The 25,705-nt window shown below is 40.3% G+C and overlaps 4 protein-coding genes across 4 annotated transcripts; all 4 read right to left on the reverse strand.

Moving 5' to 3' along the window:
* Window positions 1–5,958: 5,958 nt before the first annotated feature.
* Window positions 5,959–6,360, reverse strand: LOC123930248 (keratin-associated protein 2-3-like). The gene has a single exon (XM_045986573.1). It carries the CDS (start codon window positions 6,358–6,360, stop codon window positions 5,959–5,961), a length of 402 nt encoding a protein of 133 aa, XP_045842529.1.
* A 4,643-nt stretch (window positions 6,361–11,003) lies between these two features.
* LOC123930260 (keratin-associated protein 2-3-like) lies at window positions 11,004–11,423 on the reverse strand. Its single transcript, XM_045986596.1, has one exon. It carries the CDS (start codon window positions 11,421–11,423, stop codon window positions 11,004–11,006), a length of 420 nt encoding a protein of 139 aa, XP_045842552.1.
* Window positions 11,424–16,056: 4,633 nt separating this feature from the next.
* Window positions 16,057–16,551, reverse strand: LOC123929730 (keratin-associated protein 2-3-like). The gene is made up of 2 exons (XM_045985730.1): window positions 16,295–16,551; window positions 16,057–16,213 (listed from the first exon to the last, which is right to left on the reverse strand). Exons 1-2 carry the CDS (start codon window positions 16,549–16,551, stop codon window positions 16,057–16,059), a joined length of 414 nt encoding a protein of 137 aa, XP_045841686.1.
* Window positions 16,552–24,117: 7,566 nt separating this feature from the next.
* Window positions 24,118–24,573, reverse strand: LOC123929729 (keratin-associated protein 4-8-like). Its single transcript, XM_045985729.1, has one exon. The coding sequence runs from the start codon at window positions 24,571–24,573 to the stop codon at window positions 24,118–24,120; it is 456 nt and encodes a 151-aa protein (XP_045841685.1).
* Window positions 24,574–25,705: the final 1,132 nt, after the last annotated feature.

A 25,705-nucleotide genomic window follows, 5' to 3' on the forward strand; every position in this document is an offset into this window, starting at 1 on the left:
ATGATGACTTTCTCTGCTTAACTTATTTCACTCAACATAATCTCCTCCAGTCCTGTCCATGTGGATACAGAAGTTGGGTATTCATCTTTTCTGATGGCTGCGTAATAGTCCATTGTATATATGGGCCATATCTTCTTTATCCATTCGTCTGTTGAAGGGCATCTTGGCTTTTTCCATAGTTCAGTGATTATGGCCATTGCTGCTATGAACATTGGGATACATATGGCCCTTCTTTTTACTACATCTGTATCTTTGGGTAAATACCCAGTAGTGCAATTGCAGGATCATAGGGTAGTTCTATTTTTAATTTCTTAAGGAATCTTCACACTGTTTACCAAAGTGTCTGTATTAACTTGCATTTCCACCAACACTGTGAGAGGGTTCCCCTTTCTCTACATCCTGTCCAACACTTGTTGTTTCTTGTCCTGTTAATGTTGGCCATTCTAACTGGTGTAAGGTTGTATCTCAATATGGGTTTGATTTGAATTTCCCTGATGGCTAATGATGATGAACATTTTTTTCATGTGTCTGCTAGCCATTTGTATGTCTTCTTTGGAGAAGTGTCTGTTCATATCTTCTGCCCATTTTTTGGACATGATTATCTGTTTTTTGGGTGTTGAGATTGAGGAGTTCTTTATAGATCTTGGATATCAGCCCTTTGTCTGTAGTGTCATTTGCGAGTATCTTCTCCCATTCTGTGGGTTGCCTCTTTGTTTTATTGACTGTTTCCTTTGCTGTACAGAAGCTTTCGATCTTGATGAAGTCCCAAAAGTTCATTTTCCCTTTTGTTTCCTTTGCCTTTGGAGACGTGTCTTGAAAGAAGTTGCTGTGGCTGATGTGGAAGAGGTTACTGCCTGTGTTCTCCTCTAGGATTTGTTAACTGTGGTCAGTGTGCTGTCCATTAGATCCCTGGTGTTCATCTTATAACTGAAAGTCTGTATCATTTGACCAAAATCTCCCCATTTCTCCTACTTCTCACCCCCTGACAACCACCTTTCTGTTCTGTTTCTATGAATTCGATGTTTTTGATTCCACATGTGAGATCATACATTATTTGCCTTTCTCTGACTTACTGCACTTAGCATAGTGCCCTCAAAGTCCATCCATGTTGTTACAAATGGCAAGATTTCCTTCTTTTTTATGGTTCAGTAATACTTCATTATGTATGTATAAAACACAGTTATTCATGGGGCGTCTAGGTGGCTCAGTGGGTTAAAGCCTCTGCCTTTGGCTCAGGTCGTGATCCCAGGGTCCTAGGATCGAGCCCCACGTCGGGCTCTCTGCTCAGCAGGGAGTCTGCTTCGCTCTCTCTCTGCCTGCCTCTTTGTCTACTTGTGATCACCGTCTGTCAAATAAATAAATAAAATCTTTAAAAAAAACAGTTATTCCAAGACTTGGAATATATACACACATCATATATATATTATTTATATATATATGCCATATGTGTGTGTATACATATATCTCATTTTCTATATGCATTCATCTGTCATTGGACATTTAGGTTGCTTCAGTGCCTTGTGGCTTGTGCCTTCAGGCTCTTGTGAACAATGCTGTAATGAACATGGGAGTACAGAACCTCTTTGAGGTCGTGATTTTGTCTCCTTCAGATGTATACCCAGAAGTGGGATTGCCTGGGTCATATGGTGGTTCTGTTTTTAATTTTTTGAGGAGTCTCCATACCATTTTCCATAGTAGTTTTACAAGTCTATATTCTCACCAGCAGTACACCAAGGAAGGTTCCTTTTTCTCCACATCCTCACTAGCATTTGTTAGATCTTAGCTTGTTATACTAGTTGTTCTAACAGGTATGATGATATCTCATTGTGGTTTTGATTTGCATTTCCCTGATAATTACTGATGTTGGGCACCTTGTTGGCCTCTGTATGTCTTCTTTGGGAAAATGTCTGTTCAGGTCCTCTGCCCATTTTTCAATCAAATTGGTTTTTTGTTTGTTTTGCTTTTGGTTTTTATTTGTTGTTTGTAATCCCGCTTACTGATTTTTTTGTTTTTGTTGCCTGTGCTTTGCTCTTTTCAGTGCACATTGTCTCATCAGTTTTTCATATTGGGGGTTTTCATGATCACATTTTATGCAAAGGGAGCCTTTCAAGGATACGTAAAACCTTAAGTTAACAAGACTAATTTCTCTACTCTGAACACTTTTGATCCAAAATCATTCCAAAGAGATTTTTTCTTTCTCCTTTGTAAAGATCCACAGAAAGTCCGTGAGTCTCTCAGAAAGCAGTTCTAGTGTTAGTCCAAGATCCTCATCCCCAGCCCATATCCAAGCTTCATGTGCAGGCAGAGAAAATATGGGTCCAATTTCAGTCATTTGTGCCCCAGAACTCTGTGATTTGACATTGGTGGCAAGCCACAGAGCATTTTTTAATGCCACTTATCCTAAAACTAGGTAACCTTCACTGAAAACTTGGCCACTTATTGGCTGTGTGTCCTTGGGCCATGAAGGTTAATGATAGGACACACCCAGGTTGTTGTGACAGTAAATAAGCTATTATTTGTCACTCTAAGAACAGTGCCTGGCACTTATTAACTGTCTTGTGTTTATTAAGTGAACATATTTTTAAAAGTCATTTTCTGTGGGTGCCTTTATAACCTCTAACTTTTGAATTTAGAGTAAAGGTGAGCATCTTTGATATGGCAGATGGCCCACTCTTTCAGTTACCACTCTATTCAGTTACCACAGAATATACACTAAATAAGATAATCTATTGGAGAGTCTCATTAATAATGAAGTAAATAAATGAAGTAATAATGAAGTAAAATAAAAATGCCTGGAAGGAAGATATAGAGCTCCGTGTTTTTAACACCAGTTTCTCAAAGGGGAGTTAGGTTATTGTTGTAAAACCCACAAGAAGAGTATGTGTCAGAATTGTGGATAGTGGCCTGAACTGTGCTGAGAACCCCACAATCCATGCAACACAGAGTGAGCTCTTAGAAAAGCATCCATTAAAAAAAGCCTTAAAACTGATTTAGACAGATTCCTGGTGGTGAAGGGCAACATATTTTGTATTACTAATGCTAGGACTTTATTTAACACTATCATTTAATGTAACAGTATGAACAAATTTTAACATGGAAAATATTGTCTTATGTTCTTAATTCTCAATTGTCTATTCAAATGGACAAAAATAATTATACCTGTAATTTAAAACTGCTAACAATTAAAACAAATTTTAATTGGGACATATTAAACTACACACCTTATTTAAGCAGTTGAGATGATCCCGAAGAGTTCAAATGCAAATCAGTGTTTAATAATTTGGTCAGTTTAAAGGTATCAGAAAGTCCATCATATATACCATAGTGATATTCTCTTCTATATATAATAAAATACTTCTTCTGAGTACAAATAGCTGCTAAGTATCTGCTTTACATCCATTTAGACTCTGATAGGTGGATTTTTTAATTTTTTTTAAATTTTTTTAATTTGTTTATTTACAGCATAACAGTGTTCATTGTTTTGGCATCACACCCAGTGCTCCATGCAGTACGTGCCCTCCCTATTACCCACCACCTGGTTCCTCAACCTCCCAACCCCCCACCCCCGCCCCTTCAAAACCCTCTGGTTGTTTATCAGAGTCCATAGTCTCTCATGGTTCATCTCCCCTTCCAGTTTCCCTCAACTCCCTCTCCTCTCCATCTCCCCATGTCCTCCATGTTCTTTGTTATGCTCCACAAATAAGTGAGACCATATGATACTTGACTCTCTCTGCTTGACTTATTTCACTCAGCATAATCTCTTCCCATCCCTTCCATGTTGCTACAAAAGTTGAGGATTCATCCTTTCTGATGGAGGCATAATACTCCATAGTGTATATGGACCACATCTTCCTTATCCATTCATCCATTGAAGGGCATCTTGGTTCTTTCCACAGTTTGGCGACCGTAGCCATTGCTGCTATAAACATTAGGGTGCAGATGGCCCTTCTTTTCACTACATCTGTATCTTTGGGGTAAGTACCCAGTAGTGCAACTGCAGGGTCATAGGGAAGCTCTATTTTTAATTTCTTGAGGAATCTCCACACTGTTCTCCAAAGTGGCTGCACCAACTTGCATTCCCACCAACAGTGGAAGAGGGTTCCCCTTTCTCCACATCCTCTCCAACACACGTTGTTTCCTGTCTTGCTAATTTTGGCCATTCTAACTGGTGTCAGGTGGTATCTCAATGTGGTTTTAATTGATAGGTAGGTTTTTAAAAGCAGAGCATAATCATGAGAAAGTTTCAAATATTTTTCCCAAAATAGATACAGGTTTTAGACAGTACAGTCCATTTAAAGGAAAATATATGTTCATTTTAAAATTATGTAATTAAAAATTATAAAGAAGAAACTGAATATTATCCCCAGTTACTCTTAGATTTTGTTGCATCATGTTTTAGATAATTTTTTAGGCATAAACATACATAAACATGCAGAATACATTTTCCTTATAGAATAGTTGACTATCTACAGCTTATTTCTGACTTAAAAATGACAAGATAATTGCACATGTTTCCTAGTAAGTTTACAATCAACTATTTTTAACTACTTGACATTTCTTCTATATTTATATTGCTTGCAGTATGTACTATTTGACTTTTTTTTCTTATTTATACTTCATCTCCCTAAATACATTGTAACTTCTTTGAAGCAAGAGCCCTCTTTATTCTTTGATTTCTTCTTATTTTTCTTTGACTTTTCATTTTTCTTATCTGTCTCTAAGGGCTGCTTTGTTCATGGCGTGAACTGTTTTGCACTGCTTTAGCATCTGACTTTGATTTCTTCTTATTTTTCTTTGACTTTTCATTTTTCTTATCTGTCTCTAAGGGCTGCTTTGTTCATGGCGTGAACTGTTTTGCACTGCTTTAGCAGAGCCCTCTTTATTCTTTCATATTCTCTCAGTGTGGTCATCTCAGTGTCTTGTTCATAGTAGATATTTAACAATGTGTAGACTGACAGTGATTGATTAACTTGCTTGGAAAATGCCATTACTGCCCAGTTCCTGAGCATAAAGGTGAGCAGCCTTGAGAGCTGATGTCGATTCAGTACCCACAAGACTTGACACCCTGAATAACACTCAAAATGACTACCAGATCTGTAACACATAGAAAGGAATTATCCGAAGCCACAGTTATTCTTGTCCATAAAAGACCAAAGAGTTCTTCTGGGCAGAAGAACATGTCTCCTACCATACTGAGAGGAAGTGTTTGACTTTTAAGGGCTTAATTTCAGGGGGCATATGGTCTCCTGGATCTTTAATGAACATCAGTGATTATATTAGTAAAAAACTTACTTTATCTTTCATTACTCATTGCTCTTCAGCTTCACAAATGTGTTTGACCAGATGTTGCCTGAGGTTCTTTCCACCTCTAACACACTGGGTTTTCTAAGCCTGCTAACAGGTGACTGAACCCTTATCAGCCTAGATGCAGCCACCTTACCGGGTGTTGTTAAGGATATTTTCCAGATGTTTGGCATGTCTGGATTGTGAGCACATCTGACTCTGTATGTGTGATGAAGGTTTAGCCGTGCCCACCTTTCTCACTTGGTTACTGTGCCTTATAAATTCCACTTACAAGGATAATAAGGAAACTACCCAGACTTGGGTTATTTTAGAGAATAAGTTGAGAGGATTATTCTGCATCTTGCTTTGAATGTCTCTGGACAAAACAGATAGAACCTACTAAAAGAAAGTATCACAAAGACCATGATTTCTATGCTGGAAATACTAAGTTTATTAGGAAACAGAAGACATGACTGAGGAGTTAGACAGGGCTCCTGGGAGGACAGGGTACTCTTCATGAGTAGTCAGACTGAAAAAGGGGTTCCAGTGCCTACTCCAAGCTAGGGTGAAGAGATGCAAAACGGACTTCTCAGAAAAGGCATGCTGTTCTGTCATGAAGAGCAGGATGGATGGACCCCATCTTCTACTGGGGACCATCAGTAATTGATGCACTGCTCAGCAGCAGGGGGAGGTCCTGCAGGTGGTGCGGCAGGGGGCAGGCTGGCAGCAGGGGGGGCGGCAGCAGGGCGCCTGCACAGAGATGGGCTGGCAGCAGGTGGAGGCCCAGCAGCAGGGGCGGCAGACCACGGCCGTGCAGGACGTGGGGCAGCAGCTGATGGGGCGGCAGCAGCCCTCCTGCACGCCACAGGGGTCACAGCAGACGGGGCGGCGGCAGGGCTCACAGATGGGGCGCGTGCAGCGGCAGGTGCAGGTCACGGGGCGGCACACGGTGGTCTGGCAGGACACGGGGCGGCAGCAGCAGGGGTCGCGGCAGCAGCAGGGCTGGCAGCAGGGCTGGCAGCAGCCTCCCCCACAGCCTGAGGAGGAGCAGCAGGAGCCGCAGCAGGAGCCGGACATGGTGATGTCTGGGGTTGGTTAGGGTTGGACTGGTGAGAGGATTTGGGTGTTGTTAGGTGTGAATGTCTTTGTCCTGCCCTGGGCCCTTTATATACCCTGACCAGCTGCTGATGGCCCCCAGGACACATGTTCATTTCCTTGTTTGTGTTTATTTTTTCTTAAATGACACTGATCGTTTAGCAAGTTCCCTGATCACTTTTTTTTTTTTTTTAGGTGCTCAGGTGCTTGTGAAAGACCATTGCTTTCCTTATTTAATGGAGACCCATTATATTTTGCTATTTATGGTTCAAATATGAACTTAATGACCCTAACTTCAAAGTTTCCAATTATCTTTATAATTCAGTGATGTTTTGCCAATTGATGTTTTGATGACACAGAGTAGCTGTCGTGCTCTTACTAATAGTGGAAGTGAATTCCCCAAGCGATGAGCGTCTGTTTCTGCTGCTAAGTTTCTTGGACAAAACAAGTTCAGGAAAATAATAAAAGACTATTTTAAAAGTCATGGTATCTCAGTAAAAGAAGTTTTACTGTGTACTTCTGGGAGCTACAGGAATCCATCTTATCATCTTGTCATCAGTGTGGTTTTTTTCCCCCCAATTTTTTAATTTTGCTAAAATACATATATAACATATAACATATACTTTTTAAGTGTACAGTTTAGTGGCATGGTATATATTCATACTGCTGTGAACCATTAGCACCATCCATCTCTAGAGCTCTTAAAAAAAGATGTAATTAATTAATTAGTTAAAAATTAATTAATGAGAGGGTGGTGGGTGGGCAGGCAGAGGGAGAGAGAGAATCCCAAGCCGACTTTGCACTGAGTGCAGAGGCTGAGGTGGGGCCTGATCTCATGAGCCTGGGATCATGACCGAGCTGAAATCAGGAGTTAGATGCTCAACTGACTGAACCATCCAGCTGCCTCTAGAACTCTTTTAGAACTAGAATTTTGTGCCCATTAAACACTAACTCCCCACTGGGACACCTGGGTGGCTCGGTTAGTTAAGTAGCTACCTTCAGCTCAGGTCATGATCCCCAGAGTCCTGGGATCAAGTCCTGTGTTGGGCTCCTTGCTTGGCAGGGAGCCTGCTTCTCCCTCTGCTGCTCCCCGTACTTGTGCGTGCTCTCTCTCTCTCTCTCTGACAAATAAATAAATAAAATCTTTAAAAAAAACCAAACCAAAACAAAAACCCCACTAACTACCCATTGAACCCCTCTCCCTGGCCCTTGGCAACCACCACTATACCATTTTTTTTTCTTAATTATTTCTTTCCCCACAGACATCCCACAGTATTGGCTCCAACACTAGGGTGTCATGAGTGTATGACTTTAGGCAAATCACTTATCTGGTTCCTTATGTACAGAATGTACAATATAAACTCAGCCTCTGGTAATCCCTGTTCTATTCTCTGTTACTGTGACTTTGGCTTTTTAAAAAAAAATTTTGTCTTAGATATGTTCTCATTATTTTCCATAGTCGTAGCTTTCCAAACCATGGCAAATTGCATTTTTAAAATCTTCACGATAATGTATCATTGAATTCTAGCAACTATATTCTAAATATTGTGCTAAAACAAATGCATGTATTAATTCTCACAATAATCCTATGAGATAGGTATTGTATTCCTCATTTTACACTTAAGGAAGTAGAGAAGTGACTTGCCTAAGATCATGCACCTACTAGCTTGGAGCCAGAACTTACTGCAGAAACATCTGTGGGAACATTATTTGTAAGCCCAAGGAGCTGAAGAATGGGATGTGGTTATCATATTCCCCTGCCATTAAGGAACATCTGTTCTATGTATGAATTTTAACAGTGAATTTATTTTTAAAATAGTTGGTATTTATGAAATGGCTAATTTTTAGAGTTATCTGAAAGGAATCTTATGTCTTTCCTATAGCCTCAGGAATTCAAAGAATTATCTCCCACATAGCTTTCTAAAAATCCCAAAACAGGGACACCTGGGTGGCTCAGTGGGTTAAACCTCTGCCTTCAGCTCAAGTCATCATCTCGGGTCCTGGGATCGAGCCCTGCATTGGGCTCTCTGCTCATTTGGGACCCTGCTTGCCCCTCTCTCTCTGCCTGTCTCTCTGCTTACTTGTGATCTCTCTTTCTCTGTTAAATAAATAAATAAAATCTTAAAAAAAATTCCAAAACATACCCTAAGGAGATAGCATCAAAGTTGGACCTAATGAAGTAGTTATGGGGCACTCTGAACAAAGCCACTGTTGAGAAGGAATAATTTACTCTACCCTTTAAAGTTCTTCTAGCTGGACTAAGAACCAGATCGACATGTGACAGATTAACAGGAGAAAATAAAATTTAGTGGCATACTTATGGGAAATTCACACAGACATGGAAATTTCAAAGACATTGAGGCAACGTGATACTTACATGAGCTAAGGAGAGAGGTGGGGGTCTGAAGATACAAAGGGGAGAAAGACTATTAGCCGGAAGTTGAGAGGAGATGTTTGGAAAACAAAGTTTGTCCTATTAGCAGATAAGTGTTTTATGTAAAAAGAAATCTTACTAATAGGTTTCTTCCTGGTAGAGGCAGTTAGTTGCAGGGGAGGTAAAGAACATTTCCTGAATCTGCTGGGTTTTGATTGCTTTTAACTCAGGAAAATGTTTATGCCGAAGTGGCCCATTTGGGGGCAGCCTGCCCTTGGCCCCTACACCACCATCTAGATGAAGGTTGCAGTCTGCCACCATAATAGAGCACCCAGGTAGTGATCCTACCAAAAGTGGTCTCCAGGCCTGCTTTGTCATACCCTGTATCTTGTTCCATTGTCTCCCTATGCACTATGCTTGAGCATACTCCTGCTCCCAGAGCCAGTTGTGATTCTGTCGTTTGGAACTGAGGAAAATCACTTCACTCAGCCACTTTGTAGACTCTGCCTTTGGATTTGCTTGGATCTGATCTTTTGCTTTGCACCTGATTCTCTTCTAGATCTGTGGTTGAAGGCTGTGGTGCAAGCCTCCTTTCTGATCATTCTGCTTGCATAGTCTCTTGCAGGCTTACCCAGATCCACACCAACCACTGTGGTTGACCATGGCATGGAGTTACTCTGAAAACAAGCATAGTTCAATAATGATGATAAGCTTGGGAGTACACAAAGAATTCTACATCTGAGAAAATAATGTAAGACAAGGAATTCTGTAGGAAGCCAACAAAGAAAATTCTGAGAGGGGAAAATTGTGTAGTTAGAGAATTTTTTAAATGGTGTCCAAGAATATGTAGAAAGGCTCACAAGTCCAGTTTCTTTATACCAGTAGATAGACCCTTATTACTAAAGAGAAAACTCTGTTGTGCATGTAAATGTTTTGACTGCAATGGACTTCTTGTTGAAAGTTGTTTTTTTTTTTTTACCATATTTCAAGAAAAATACTTCCTTCATAAGGTGGCCCATTTATTTTATTAGAAGAATGTACATGTCCAGCATGAGGAGAGAATCAGTGAGGGATAGAGACGTTTTTCTCTCTTGCAACCCTGTAGAACTTATTCATTCCCTCCTTCAACAAATTCTGATTATATCCTATGTGTTAAATATGGCACAGATCAGTGGGAATCCAGCAATGAAGAAAGTCTTTCAAGTTCCAGACCTTCACAAAGCTTACCTGGCCTGCCTCATCTCTCTGGACAGGTAGATATGCCCAGTGTGGATTAATGTTTTACCACTTCAACTACTTGGGCATTATTTTAATGGTAAAGTCATTTGGAGTTCTAAATGAATGGTTCCAGCTGCATATCTCATTTTTCCAGCAGCAATGACTCCATTAGAATCAGAATTGGCCATAGTAGTGCCGGAGGGGAACCATAGGAAAGAAAGTGATTCTTCTAGCCTAGGCCTTCAGTGGTTCAGGATTCCCAGGTACCACTTATATTAATCACTGCACAGTTTTCCAAATCAGGCTATAAATGCAGCTCTAACTTAGTCTTCCTCCCCCTCATGACATGTGTGGGGATGACTCATGGGTCAAGTTCATGATCAGAAAAACATGTAGTCTCTCCATTTCCTCAGCATCACTACAAAACCTGTGACTTGAGCTATAAGAGTACCTCACACAAGAGGTTCTACATTATTTGAACTGCTATTAAGATTACAGATCTTGCACCTGAATTGTTCCTAAAGCTAAAAAAAAAAAAAAGTCCTTGAGAAACCCTTCTTTTTTTGTTTTTTTTTCCTGATTATGCATTCCATACCATAACCTAAAAATAAGCTTTTGAAGATTAATAAACAATAAAGAGAAACCAATTTGCTTCCCAGAGATAAAATTTTTATTATTTTACCATGCAAAACCCCATCATAAATATAATGATATCCTGGAAAAGTATCCCATCTTATAATAGTAGAGATGTGATGATGAGTCAGTGGGATAGAGCTCCATTCAAGAGGAACTTTGATCTTTGTTCACTAATTTTTTCAAGCCAGGAATTCAAATGATGGAAGTTGGGATGTTTCTAAAGATTTTAGAAGAGGGGCGGGATTAACTGGGTAATTATGTGGGAAAACAGACAGCTACTGTTGAGTTAGTTGTTGAAGAGCATGTAGGTTGCAAAGCAATCTCTCATTTGATCCCTTGGGTTGGGAAGAGTTTTTACATGTTTCTGAACACCTGGGAGTGTTTCTCAGTGGGCTATTCAGCAGCAGGGGGAGGTCCTGCAGGTGGTGTGGCAGGGGGCAGGCTGGCAGCAGGGGGGGCGGCAGCAGGGCGCCTGCACAGAGATGGGCTGGCAGCAGGTGGAGGCCCAGCAGCAGGGGCAGGCCCAGCAGCAGGGGCGGCAGACCACGGCCGTGCAGGACGTGGGGCAGCAGCTGATGGGGCGGCAGCAGCCCTCCTGCACGCCACAGGGGTCACAGCAGACGGGGCGGCGGCAGGGCTCACAGATGGGGCGCGTGCAGCGGCAGGTGCAGGTCACGGGGCGGCACACGGTGGTCTGGCAGGACACGGGGCGGCAGCAGCAGGGGTCGCGGCAGCAGCAGGGCTGGCAGCAGGGCTGGCAGCAGCCTCCCCCACAGCCTGAGGAGGAGCAGCAGGAGCCGCAGCAGGAGCCGGACATGGTGATGTCTGGGGTTGGTTAGGGTTGGACTGGTGAGAGGATTTGGGTGTTGTTAGGTGTGAATGTCTTTGTCCTGCCCTGGGCCCTTTATATACCCTGGCCTGCTGCTGATGGCCCCCAGGACACAGGTCATTTCCTGGAATTGTGGTTGCCCGTTGACCTCTAGATTGGTGGATTCAGTTGCTGAGGCAGCAATTCCAACATCATGGAAGGATGCTTTCCTTTCTGCCTGTCTGCTTTCTTCCTCATTGAAATGAATACTTGGTAATTTATATCATCCAAAAAATTATTCATGGAATAACCAATCCTTCCATACCATGTCACGTGACCAGTTGACATGTCTTATGACAAGTTGACATGTCACATGACAAGATGAAAGTTTGTAGAATCCAGTGTTGCCACCATCCTACTTTCTTCTTATTTGTCTTATTCACCACCCATGACTAAGTATGAGACTGTAGGGTTCACGAGGTCACAGACCTGGTTTCTAATTGATATTGAGATGAAGTAAGAATTTCTGAAAAACTAGGATGACTCATGGAAGGAGACATGTACTGATTCTGCTATGGGAAGAATGGTCCAGTGCTTCTGGAAAATAGAATAGTGCTTCACCTTGTTTTTAAGGAAATAATCACCAGAGCTACTGGAATGACTCTAGTTTGCCTATAAATCTGAGTCACTACTGAGACTCTTTCTGTGTAAACAGCACCGTGCTATTTGGGAGTGGACAGGGAAAGGAATAAAAGGAAATTCTTAGTAGTTTCTCATCACACAGTGATTACAAATCTTAGGATGGCAAGACAAAGGTACATAAAGCAATGAAAGGAGAAGACTTTTCATGGGGCAACAAGGTCAAACTAAGTGAGGACTTTATTCGTATTGCGCATTTTGAATGCCCCTCCCTGAGTATGGTCTTAGAAATAGAGTTAAAACTGGGATTACTCTTTCTTTCCAGGTGTGACCATAAGAGCACTTGTATTGAGTTATTCAAAACATATTGAAGATATTTGTAAAGGAGCCAATTATCTTTCTGTGGTAGATACTTTGGTCTCTTGGCTGAGGGTTTGATTGCTTATGAAGCGTGAAATTGGTTTCAGGAAAAACAAAGGGAACCACATGTACTGATGACTGATAAAATAGCTTTGTCTTTTGAAACCATAAGAGACTCTTAATCTCACGAAACAAACTGAGGGCTGCTGGAGGACTGGGGGAGAGGGATAGGGTGGCTGGGCATTGGGAAGGGTATGTGCTATGGGGAGTGCTATGAAATGTGTAAGCCTGATGATTCACAGACCTGTACCCCTGGGGCAAATAATACATTATAGGTTAATAAAAAATAAATTTAAAAAAGCTTTGTCTTTTTTAACCATAGTTAAGTAAAGTGGAAATACAGAAAATAAATTTGTAGTTGAAAGGGAGGTTAAGGATGACATCACCGAAGGCTTGCTGATGACTCTCAGACCAAATTTGTCTCCACAAAGTGTTTCGTTTGCTAGAACATGTTTTATACATTCGTTGGCCTGCCATAGTCCTGGTGGTTGAAGGCCTTGAGTTTGTGACCGGTCATAGTCCTTCACAGTTCTTGAGGGGCCCGATATGTGAAATGATTTCCTTAAAGTCATGCAGATAAAAGGATGGCAAAGTGTTGACAACACTGTGATCTTCTGATGACTGTAAACACTGATGAATGACCCCTAGTTTTTTCCAGCTGAGTTATTTCAGACTAGTGAGTGGGTAGTCATAGTTATCAAAACTTCTGTCCCATCTAGTGAAGTAAACTGGGAGCTTGTTGATTTATGATTTAGAGTATTGTTATTTTGACCTAGAATATATACAGCAATTCAAATAGTAGGAATAGGAAGATGTCTGTAAACTCACTGCGTTTGTTAATTATCGAAAGGACAGAACACTAAGAAATTCTGTATCCTGAAATCACAGACTGCCAGAAACTTTGCAGTTTTAAGCCATATCAGTAAGAATGGAAGATCCCACTATTTCTGGGACAGGATCTTAGTCACCTAAACACAGAGAAGCAACCTCAATATCCAGCCCAAAGGCAGAGTTTCAGATAAGAGGTTTTCAGATACAATATTCCTCATTTATCTTAACTATGTAGTTTTCAGGGAAAGAGGGCCTAAGTCCTGTCACAACCCAGTCCTGATGTTAATACTTTTGCTCAAACCTCTGTTTTGCTTTGAGCCCATTAAAATACCATTTCATATAATTTTATGTAAACTCTACTGTTCTTCAAAAATCCTATAAAAGCTTTTCCTTTGTTGGGTGGGATGCCCCTGGTCCCCTGTGTTGCGTAGTTTCCTTTGCTGTAGCACATAAATAAGCCTAAGCTTGTTGAACAAGAGATTGTCCCTAATCTTTACCACGTGAGCTTTTTTAGTCTATTATTTGAACTCCAGATGTTCTGCAAGAGCATAATCACCAGAGTGGGAAAAAGTAAATGGTAACCATGGTGGTGATAAATTGTGAGATTTTGTGGTTGGATTGAAAAACTATGCAGTGTTGGTGACTTTTTCTGATGGTGAACCATGCCTCCTCCTCCATGGTTTCATGAGTTGTTTTGTTAGGAACTGGCCACTGGATGTTAGGAAGGTTTTTAAATTCTGAAAACAGAATATGCATTCCCTGTTCTCCAAAATGATCTTTGAAATACCCTCCAATCATAAGAGTCAGAGATGGAGCTGGGAAAGAGTGAGGGAGAATGGGCAGGAGGATACGGAAGACAAAGAGGGATTCAGATGCTTCCTCCCTCACCTAGTAGTTGTGTGGCTTAGAGCTGATACCCGTCTCTCTGCCAGCACATTTCCTCAGTTGTAGAGGGGGAAAGGTCATCTGTCTCTAATGTTCTTCATGGACCAGGTTTATCATGAAATCTGTACGACATGGAAGACAAAAGAAATGGGTATCATTCATTGAAAAGAAAATGTTTTAGGTGGAAAAATTCTAGATGATCGGGGGTGGGTGGGATTTTTTCTGGAATTTAACAAATAAATATCTTTCCTGCCTAGGGGCACCTGGGTGGGTCAGTCAGTTACATGTCTGAGTCTTGATCTCAAGATCGTGAGTTCAAGCCCTGTGTTGGACTCCATGCTGGGTATGGAGCGTACTTAAAAAAAAAAAGAAGTTTTCTGCCTAATAAATACCATTTGCCCAAAGCCAGGGAAGACTAACCCAAGTAATCTTTTAGAGTTTCTTACAGTCTGAGTTGTTTAGTTCCTTTGGGTGGTTCAGGGTCAAAGGAAGATTCCATCAGAGGCATGTATTCTCCCCAGCTCTCCTAGCTTCTGATGCTAAACACTTATTCATAAACTTGCAATCTAGGGGCTATTTCCTGTGGTTTATCCAATCCACTTTTATAGAGCATTTTCATTCTGAGATGGCCTCAATCTAATGATAAATTTTACATGCATTTTACATGCATAAGGTCATTTAACTTTCCCAGCGACCTACAATGGTAAGGATTAACCTTACCATTTGGCAGAGGAGGAAATCTGAGGGTCAGAGAAGTTAAGTTATACTGATGCTGAAGATTCTGCTTTAAGTAGAATATCTGCCTTTTAGAATTCTTGTCATGAAGACAATTACCTTCTCATTTTGTTTGATTCAACAAATAGAAATCAAGTACCAATGATATTCTAAACATTGAGCTCCATACTGAAAGCAAGAATAAATAAATTGTCTCTTCTTTGGAGACAGAGAAGTGGATGATCTCAACATGATGCTATATGGGGAGGGAAGTAAGCATAGGGTGCTATTGGCACATGTTAGGGGCACCTAACCCAATCTCTCTGTGTGTATGCACATGTGTCTGGGTGTGTTTCTGTGATGGAGGGGTTAGGGCAGGGCTGTTACAAAAGGCTGAACTGAATCTTTGAAATGGCTCAGTGTTAGGTAGGTGAAGAAAGTGGATGGCTGGGGTAGGTGGAAAAAAATATTCCAGATAAATGAAAGACTATGACAGAAGCAAAAACCTACGGAACTGCATGGTATGTGCCACTTACTGTGAGTTTAGTGTTACTTGCAGTGAAACTTGGTGGGGGGTGTTGAGACGTGAACCTGGACATGTGGGCAGTGGACAGACCCTGGAGGACCCTGTGTGCACAGATTTCCTATCCATGTAAGCAGTCTGAGGACTAGCCTGGTCATCCTGTACCACCTTCCAAGATTCATACCAGGATTTCTAGCACCTTTCCCTTTCCTCTCCTGTCTTCCTCACCTTCTCTGTCTTGTCTTCCTTCTTCCTATTCCCTGTCTGATCATCTACATACACTAATAAACATTGGACTACCGAATGAATCAGAGAGCAGGGAAGTTTACAAGAAAACTTAGTTTATTGAAAACAAGCAAGCAGCACCTTACAAAAGATGGTGGGGAGGATTTGAGCAGTCCTCAGAGTTCAGGATGGGTTTGCAAAGTCTACTCTGAAGGGTTTTGAAGAGAGATTTACCACCCATAGTGTCTTCTGCTGTTGTGGCCATCTGCTTCTATACCCAAATGGTAGGATGTAAAAATGACTATTGTCACCTTATGAAAAATACCTATTTTTCTTTCTACTTTCTAAAAATGCAGAATAGGTGCTTAGGCTCCAGTGTGTTGCTCTGTGGGGATAGTGGGAATCTCAGCAGCAGGGGGAGGTCCTGCAGGTGGTGCGGCAGGGGGCAGGCTGGCAGCAGGGGGGGCGGCAGCAGGGCGCCTGCACAGAGATGGGCTGGCAGCAGGTGGAGGCCCAGCAGCAGGGGCGGCAGACCACGGCCGTGCAGGACGTGGGGCAGCAGCTGATGGGGCGGCAGCAGCCCTCCTGCACGCCGCAGGGGTCACAGCGTACGGGGTAGTGGCAGACCACGGTCGTGCAGGACGTGGGGCAGCAGCTGATGGGGCGGCAGCAGCCCTCCTGCACGCCACAGGGGTCACAGCAGACGGGGCGGCGGCAGGGCTCACAGATGGGGCGCGTGCAGCGGCAGGTGCAGGTCACAGGGCGGCACACGGTGGTCTGGCAGGACACGGGGCGGCAGCAGCAGGGGTCGCGGCAGCAGCAGGGCTGGCAGCAGGGCTGGCAGCAGCCTCCCCCACAGCCTGAGGAGGAGCAGCAGGAGCCGCAGCAGGAGCCGGACATGGTGATGTCTGGGGTTGGTTAGGGTTGGACTGGTGAGAGGATTTGGGTGTTGTCAGGTGTGAATGTCTTTGTCCTGCCCTGGGCCCTTTATATACCCTGGCCTGCTGCTGATGGCCCCCAGGACACATGATCATTTCTTAATCTTCTGGCCAGTTAAGTGAGGATTTAGCATTGAGTAAATAATGTTTTTTGAATCTTCACCTTATACACATCTATGCACACAACCACAAACATTCCTTTGTTTTCCATATTGTTTATTCTTACCAAATGTAGACATTGGATTCAATTCTGATGAATTTTCCTTTGAAATATTCCTAACTCATGGAAGAGAAAAGGGTGTGTTTTCTAAACTAGAATAGTATCTACTCACTCTTCTCTTTAGCCAGCATTTTATTGCTGGACTTCAAAGATTCATATAATTACCACCCAAACAATGACTTGCCGTATTTACACCTGTGGTCCTAACAGTAACAGGTTCATAGCAACACTCTTGTGCAGGCCGGTAGACATCTGCTTCCTGGATGTCTCCTTTCATGACTCACTGAGGGGCAGGTTTGTGGTTTTCAGATGAGGAGGGACCACATTGTATCCTGCACCCCTGCCACCCTGGTTTAGTCACTCTTCCCTCATAGGGCCTGGGCTGGTCTGCCCTGGTTATTGTCTCCCCCATTCACCTGTAATGCCCTCTCCTCCTTCCAGACCAACCTCTACCTTGACTGTAAAATTTTCATCAAGGATCTGTTGCAGTTTTTATCTTTGTAATTTATTCAGGATTAATCATTATATGTGTAGATTCTGGGAAGGGACTGTAGAGAACATATAGATCTATCCCCTCATCTTAAAGGAGAGGTTATGTGGGTTCACCATAGTCACACAGTGGGGTCTAGATCTCCTCATTCCTCAGTAAGCAGCCTCTACTGTGAGTTTTATGTTTATCAGGTTCAGTAGACCATAGTCTTCATACAGGAGAGAGAACATCTCAAGTATTCCCCCATTTTTTATCTCAAGTCTTAAGTAAGCGTTGTTAAAAGTGATGCTGGAAAAAAGTTAGGAAAATGTGTCTTGTTCCAATGAGAGATAATCCAAAAGGACCCTAGGACTTGTTTGCAGGGTCAGATGTGCACCAGTGCAGAGGTTTCTCTTTGAGGAGGGATCAACAGAGCTTGGCTTACTGGTGGGTGGAGGTGTGGGGGGTTGCCTGTTCTGAGATGTTCTAAGTGTAGATTGGTTCCCTTTGGTAACACATTGTGGCACTGTGAGATAATGTGCTTGTCTAATTCCTTTTATTGTTTTTTAATTTATACTTCACCCCATTTCTACCCTTTGTGATGAGTTCCATAAATTTTCCTCTTACTTGTGAAGTAGAGATGTACTTTTCCTTTGGATTAAAAAATTTTTTTTTTATTTATTTCTTATTTTTTTATAAACATATAATGTATTTTTATCCCCAGGGGTACAGGTCTGTGAATTGCCAGGTTTACACACTTCACAGCACTCTCCATAGCACATACCCTCCCCAATGTCCATAACCCCCCTCCCCCTCTCCCAACCCCACCTCCCCCTGCAACCCTCAGTTTGTTCTGTGAGATGAAGAGTCACTTATGGTTTGTCTCCCTCCCAATCCCATCTTGTTTCATTTCTTCTTCTCCTATCCCCCAACCCCCCATGTGGCATCTCCACGTCCTCATATCAGGGAGATCATATGATAGTTGCCGTTCTCTGATTGACTTATTTCACTAAGCATGATACCCTCTAGTTCCATCCACGTCGTCACAAATGGCAAGATTTCATTTCTTTTGATGGCTGCATAGTATTCCATTGTGTATATATACCACATCTTCTTTATCCATTCATCTGTTGATGGACATCTAGGTTCTTTCCATAGTTTGGCCATTGTAGACATTGCTGCTATAAACATTCTGGTGCACGTGCCCCTTTGGATCACTACATTTGTATTCCTTTGGATTTGAGGTGAAAAAAAAAAAAAGCATCCTGTTCCATCAACCCCACTTACTTTCTGTGAGCACTAAATGAAAGAAAGGAGCTTGCAAACCACCCATCAGATGTCCTAAAATTAGTACCTTGAGCTTTTAAAGGGAGAGGCTTCTTATTGTTTTCATAGGGGGATTAGTTTTGTTTTGGCTTTAGTGATATCATGGAAGATATCATAGTTTTGAATTATATTCTCTAAATCTCTTCATCGCAAGCAAGATTCTCTCTTGGCTCCTTTACAGTATTTGTTGATTTTTTCATGTGCGGGTGCAGACTAAGTAATTCTCTGAGATAATGTGGCTGGAATTAACTCAGATAATTGTTGTTACCACCATGGTTGAGTTAGTCAGCTGTAATGCATAACAAGCAACCACAAACTCTCAGAATGTACAATAACAAGTATTTATTTCTTGGTCATATGTCTGCAGGTAAGTTGTGTTTTGTCTTGGCTTCTGGCAGTGGGTTGGTTTGGGACTTCCTTTTGAATTAGAGTTGCCAGATTTAGCAAATAAAAATATAGGTGCCAAGTTAAAATTGGATTTATCTTTAGCATAATAATTCTTCAACATAAGTTTGTCTGAGTATGCATGAGGCATACTTACATTAAAAATTTATTCATTATGGAGGGCACATATTGCATGGAGCTCTGAGTGTGGTGCATAAACAATGAATTCTGGAACGATGAAAAGAAATTTAAAAAATAAATAAAAATTAAAAAAATTGTTACTTACCTGAAATCAAAATTTAATGAGGTGTCCTGTATTTTAATTGGAAACCCTGGTTCTGATGGCATAAGCACATGGGAACAATGCAATCCTGCATATTTTAAGGCTTTGCATGGATCATGTCCTCTAACACCTCATTGGCCAAAGCAAGTCACATGGTGAAGTTCAAGTCACAGGGTGGGAGAATGGGAGAAGAGGATACTTCTCCCAAAGGGGTAGGAAGGGGAAGAGAGCAAACATTAATGAAGAATAATCTGTCAGAACAGCAAATCAATTATTTTGGGAATCTTTGTTGTGAAGCTTGGATAAAGACTTTTAGAAAGTCAAATTAGATGTTCCCTGCCTTTCCATTCATTTGAGTAACTTTTATTTCTCTTCCTTCTTCTCTTCCTGGTCAACCAGGAAATGTCATTGACTTAAAAAGGGACTTCCTGATCTACATATTTAAAGCAATCCCTATCAAAATACTAGTAGCATTTTTTACAAATCTAGAACAAACAATCCCAAAATTTGTATGGAACCACAAAGGACCCCAAATAGCCCAAGCAATCTTGAAAAAGAAAAGCAAAGCTGGAGACATCGAAATTTCAGATTCAAGTTATATTGCAAACCTGTAGTAATCAAAACACTATGGTACTGGCACAAAATAGACACACAGGTTGATGAAACAGACTAAGAAATCCAGAAATGAGCCCACAACTCTATGGCCAATTAATATTCAACAAAGCAGGAAAGAATATTCAATGCAAGAAAGACAGTTTCTTCAATAAATGGTGTTGGGAAAATTGGAGAGCAACATGCAGAAGAAAGAAACACTATACACAAAAATAAATTCAAAATGAATGTGAACCTAAACCCATAAAAAATCTTAGAAGACAGCACAGGCAGGAATATCTTTGACATTTGCCATAGCAAATTTTTTCTAGATAGGTCTCTTGAGGCAGGGGCAATAAAGCAAAAATAATCTATCAGGGCTACATCATAATAAAAAGTGTCTGGACAGCCAAGGAAACAGTGGACAAAACTAAAAGGCAGCCTACGAGGTGGGAGAAAAAATATGTCTGATAGGGGAAAAATCCCTCTACTTACCTTTTCAGCATTCCTTTGGCTAATCTTGGACCTTTTCTTTTCTATATGCATTTAGAAACAGTTAGTCATACTCTGTTTAAAAACCTCATTGGAACTTTGATCAGAATAGCATTAAATTTATTGATTCAACTGGGAAGAATTGACATATTTGTGATATTAAATCTTCCCAGTAATAAACCTGATATTAACTCTTCATTTACATACTGATTTCCAAAGAATATTTCAAACTCTTCTCATAAACATTGCACAGTTTTTTAGGCTATTTTGAGGCAGTTTATAATATTTGTAGCTATTTTTAATGAAATCTTCCTTCCTATTAAACTAGAATTACTAATTGACTCTTGCAAGTTATAAAAATGTTTTTTTTTTTTTGTCAGTACTCTATATACTGAATTCTCTGAACTCTTTTTAGCACAAGTTTGTGGGTTTTCTTGGATTTCCTATGTTGACAACAGTATTGTCTACAAATACCAACTTTTTTTTTTTTGGATAACACTTTTTTCTAATCGGATTGCATTGGCTAGGATCTCAAATACAACAGTGAATGATAGGGAGTGATATGAGTTATCCTTGTCTTATTCTAAACTTTAGTAGAATACTTTTCATTTGTTAACTATTATGTTTGCTATGAAGTTTTAATAAATAACATTCATTAGGATGAAAATGTCCTCTTTTAGCCCTATTTTGCTTAGAGTATTTTAAATAGTAAATGACTATTGTGATGGCCAATTTTATGTGTCAGCTTAACAGGGCCATAGGATGCCCAGACATTTGGACAAACTTTATTCTGGGTATGTCTGTGAAAGTGTTTCTGGGTAAGATTAATATTCAAACCAGTAGACTAAATAAAGCAGATTGCCCTCTCCAATGTGGGTAGACCTCATCCAATCAACTTACGGTCTGAATAGAACAAAAAGGCTGACGTCTCCCCACTTTGATTAAAAAGGAACTCCTCCTGTCTGACTCCCTTGACATCAGTCTTTTCCTGAAACATTGGTTCTTCTTGGGTCTTGAGCCTGCTGGCTTTTGAATTGGAATAATACCATCAGCTCTTCTGGGTCTCCAGTTTATTGAATGCAGATCTTGGGACTTCTCAAATTCTGTAATCACATAAGCCAATTCCTTAAAATAAATCCCTATATCTATATCTACCTATATATATAGAGAGAGGGATTTATTTTATAGCTATCTATATACGGAGAGTGGGTATGTGTGTGTGTTTGTGTGTTGGTTTATGTATATGAACGTGTGTCTATATCTATTTATCTATCTCCTATTGGTTCTGTTTCTCTGGAGAACCCTGAATAATACATTTATATATTATTGAATATAATATGTATTTTTGATATAACAGCTATTGATGTAATCCTGAAGTTTTCCCCCTTTAATGTAGTAGTATCAAAAAGCTTACTTAAATATTTTCTAATTTTGAAGCATTCCTGAATGTCTAGGAAACTGTAGTTGGTTATGATGTGTTATTCTTTATATATATTGCTAAATTTCATTTACTAGTATTTATGGGAATTTTGCATCTATGATCTTCAATAATATAGGCCTATAATTTTCATTTATCACATTGTTCTTGTATGTTTTCAATATTATTGTTTTACTAAAAATGGGAAGATTCTCCTTTCTTCTGTTCTTTTTCCTAGTTGGAGTGGGAGAGAACTTTAAGGTTTAGTAAACTTACTAATGAATCAACATGGGTCTGGCTTTTTAGTATCAATATATGTAGAGGATAGATTTTGCATCATAGGTATAGTTTCTTTAATGGTTATTGGCTTATTTATGTTTTGTATATCTTCTGGAATTAACTTTATATTTTTCTAGACAAGTCAATTCAATCATAATTTTCAAATATATTGGTATAAGCTTATATGTAATGTTCTAGTATGTTTTTAAAAAATAGTCTACTCTTGTGCTCGCTTCGGCAGCACATATACTAAAAAATAGTCTACTCTTTTGGGAGCTGATTATTCCCCTTTACATAATGTTATTTGTCCATCTTTCAGTCATCTTCTTTCTCTTCCTTTCTCTCTCTTTGACCAGTTTTACCAGATTTTTCCATTAGCTTTTAAATCTTTGTTTATATAATTAATCTCATTAAACTTTTCATTTTTTATTCATGTAATTTTGCTAATCTTTTCATTTAAAAATATGTTACTAATGTTTAAATTTGTTATTATAACCTTCTTTCTACACTGGGTTTACTGGTTGGTGAGGATATAGTAGAAGGGGGATATCCTAATGTGTGATTCCAAAGCATGGCTTCAAGAAGGAGAACCCTGTGCATTATTGGTAGGGATATAAATTGGTGAAGCCATTCTGGGAAACAATATGGAGGTTCCTCAAAAAATTAAAGATAAGACTGCCATATAATTCAGCCATTTCACTCCTGGGTATTCATCCAAAGAAAAGAAAAACATTAATTAAAAAAATATGCATCCCTATGTTCACTGTAGCATTATTTACAATAGCCAAGATACAGAAACAACCTAAGTGTACATCAATGGATGAATAGATAAAGAAGATGTGGTATGTATACACAGTGAAATTTTATTCAGCCATAAAGAATGAAATCTTTCCATTTGCAACAACATAGATGGATCTTGAGGATATTATGCTAAGTGAAATAAGTCAGACAAAGACTAATACTGTATGATTTCACTTATATGTGGAATCTAAGCAAATGAATAAACAAAAAAACCTCATAGATGCAGAGAACAGATTGGCTGTTGCCAGAGGGTAGTGGGGATAAGGGGTGGGCAAACTGGGTGAAAGTGCTTAAGAGGTGTTCACTTCCAGTTATAAAATAAGTAAGTCATAGGGATGTAATGTTAGCATGGTGACTATAGTCAATATTGTGTCATATGCCTGAAAGTTGCTAAAAGAATAAATCTTTAAAGTTTTCATTACAAGGAAAATATTTTTGTAACTTTGTATGGTGACAGATAGTAACTAGACTTATTGTGGTAATCATTTCTTAGAGTATACAAATATCAAATTATTATGGTGTATACCTGAAGGATATAATGTTATATGTCAATTATAGCTCAATAAAAATTAAAATTTATAAGTAAGAACTAAGGACATGAATTAAATCTGTCCCGATGTGTATGTGCACATGTACTGCTTTTGTTCCAGTATATTAAATAAAATAGCATTTATTCTCAAAGTGGTTTCAACATGAGTGTTCTTCCTGTATCATCATGTAAAATTTAGTTGCCTAGTTACTGAGTAAAATGATCTGAATACAATAGAGAACAATGCTGATGAATTTTTATGTGTAGAAAAGTTTATTAGAAAGCAGAGAAGCAAAAAAACATAAGAAATTCACTTTTAGAAATACATAACTGGACCCCAAGTCTAAGGGTATAACTGAATCCTAGGTCAGAGGGTATCATGTCAGTACTGCATAGAGATTACAGATAATATTTACTTTGTTAAGAAGGATAATCTAGAGCTCCATAGTGATAGGTAAGAAAGAGAAATTTAGAGGAGTGGGATGATTTTTTAGCTGATGGATTACGAATTAATATCCATATTTGGAACCAGTATTGAAAGGAAAAGATAATAATGGAAGAGCTTAACATGAACCAGAATGTGCTCACAGAGTCAGTGGGTTGGGTTCTTTGGAATCATGAGGCTCAACCTGTGAATGAGGTCAACCAGACTCTTTCCTAATGCTCAGCACAAAAGGAGAGGGGTCTATATCTGTAGGGCAGAGGTAAGCGGAGATGGTGGTCAGAGAGCAGGGGGCTCAACAGCAAGAGGAGGCACAGCACATGGGGCGAGGGCAGGTGGAGATAACACAGGTGGGGCGATAGCAGGTGGTGTGGCAGGAGACCTGGCCACAGACTGGGCGCAGGCAGCAGGAGGGGCAGCAGCAGGAGGGGCGGCAGCAGCTGGAGCCACCGCAGCTGGAGCCACAGCAGGAGGGGCGGCAGCAGCTAGAAATGCAGCAGGAGGGGCGGCAGCAGCTAGAGCCACAGCAGCTGGAGCCACCGCAGTTGGATCCACAGCAGGAGGGGCGGCAGCAGCTAGGCCTGCAGCAGCTGGAGCCACAGCATGAGGGCTGGCAGCAGCTGGACACACAGCAGCTGGGGTGGCAGCAGGTGGTCCTACAGCAGGTGGTCTGGCAACAGCTGGGGCAGCAGCAGGTCTCCTGGCCACAGCCCTGGTCAGAGCAGATGGAGCCACAACAGGAGTTGACCATGGTGTTAGAGGTTAGAGGTTCTGGGTGGGTTTCCAGAAGAACGAAGTTCTCAAGTGTGATCTTTCCCTGCCCTCTGTCACTTTTATACCCTGCTGAGGGCTACTATGACCATGTGCAGGACTCTTCTTGTTTTTCCTAATAGAAAATCAGTTAGCTTTAGTAAATTAGATAATTATGTTTATCTGGTAAATATTCCTATATATAGAAAAGGCTCCATTTCCTTTTCCTGTTGTACTGTGAGCTGGTTAAAACCACGTAAATCAGTTTCCATATCTCTTCCCTTGCCTATTGTGTCTTCCAAACAAGTCCCATCCCATAGCATTGTTTCACTGGATTTCACAAGTATTAAATCTTCATTTATGTATTTAACTCCAGGATAGTATGTTGAGAGTGGATTTTACGATGGCTAAATCTGCTGCTTACATATATAAAAATGCTGGTAGGAAAATAGGGTGAAAGAGCCATCTTGGAGGAGGGGGGGCAGTCCCTTGTGTGCAGTGGGGAATATGGTGATTCCTTTTGATTTTATGGATGGCCAGTAAGGTATAACGGATCTTAACGAAGTTCCTATCTGTTTTGTCTTATTCAGTTATTCAGTTTGAAAGTCGTAATGCAATGATTCACTGCTATTGAAGAGTAAAAAAATCCATTGGCATGAATAGGTCCTTTTAAAAATTATTAAATTATTATGGACATGTTCTTCAGAAATAGGGTATCATAAAGGAGTATTTTTTCTCTTATTTTGGTGGATGAACATACCCAATAGAATATGCATATTGAATATTTTCTTGTATTCTGAGCTTTTGTCTCTCAAAAAGTTATGTTTGGGATATTTTGCTTGATATAAATGAGATCTAAAAGATTAAGCTTTAATCTGTGTTCTATAGGCATTGAATAAGACAAGACACATATATAAGGGTTTGGCAAGCATGTAGAACATAGTGTGATAATAACAATTACGTGTTTAAATCTGTACACTTATGAAATATGAGATAATATCAGTAGTTACTATTTCTGAGTGCTTATTGTGTGTCAGGAATTTTCTGAGTCTTTAATTGTTACCTTGTTTATGCTTCACAAGGTCTCTAAGAGGTGGTCACAATTTTTCTTAATTCTTCAGGCATGAGGTAAT

The sequence above is a fragment of the Meles meles genome, chromosome 18, assembly GCF_922984935.1.
Source record: "Meles meles chromosome 18, mMelMel3.1 paternal haplotype, whole genome shotgun sequence".
NCBI lineage: Eukaryota > Metazoa > Chordata > Mammalia > Carnivora > Mustelidae > Meles > Meles meles.

Excerpts from the sequence above, each read along its gene's own strand:
- LOC123930248 (XM_045986573.1), bottom strand. The coding sequence starts at position 6,360 with ATGTCCGGCTCCTGCTGCGGCTCCTGCTGCTCCTCCTCAGGCTGTGGG.
- LOC123930260 (XM_045986596.1), bottom strand. The coding sequence starts at position 11,423 with ATGTCCGGCTCCTGCTGCGGCTCCTGCTGCTCCTCCTCAGGCTGTGGG.
- LOC123929730 (XM_045985730.1), bottom strand. The coding sequence starts at position 16,551 with ATGTCCGGCTCCTGCTGCGGCTCCTGCTGCTCCTCCTCAGGCTGTGGG. Across the intron at positions 16,214-16,294 it reads CCCATCAGCTGCTGCCCCAC|CTGCTGCCCCACGTCCTGCA; the intron begins GTCCTGCACGAC and ends CCGCCCCATCAG.
- LOC123929729 (XM_045985729.1), bottom strand. The coding sequence starts at position 24,573 with ATGGTCAACTCCTGTTGTGGCTCCATCTGCTCTGACCAGGGCTGTGGC.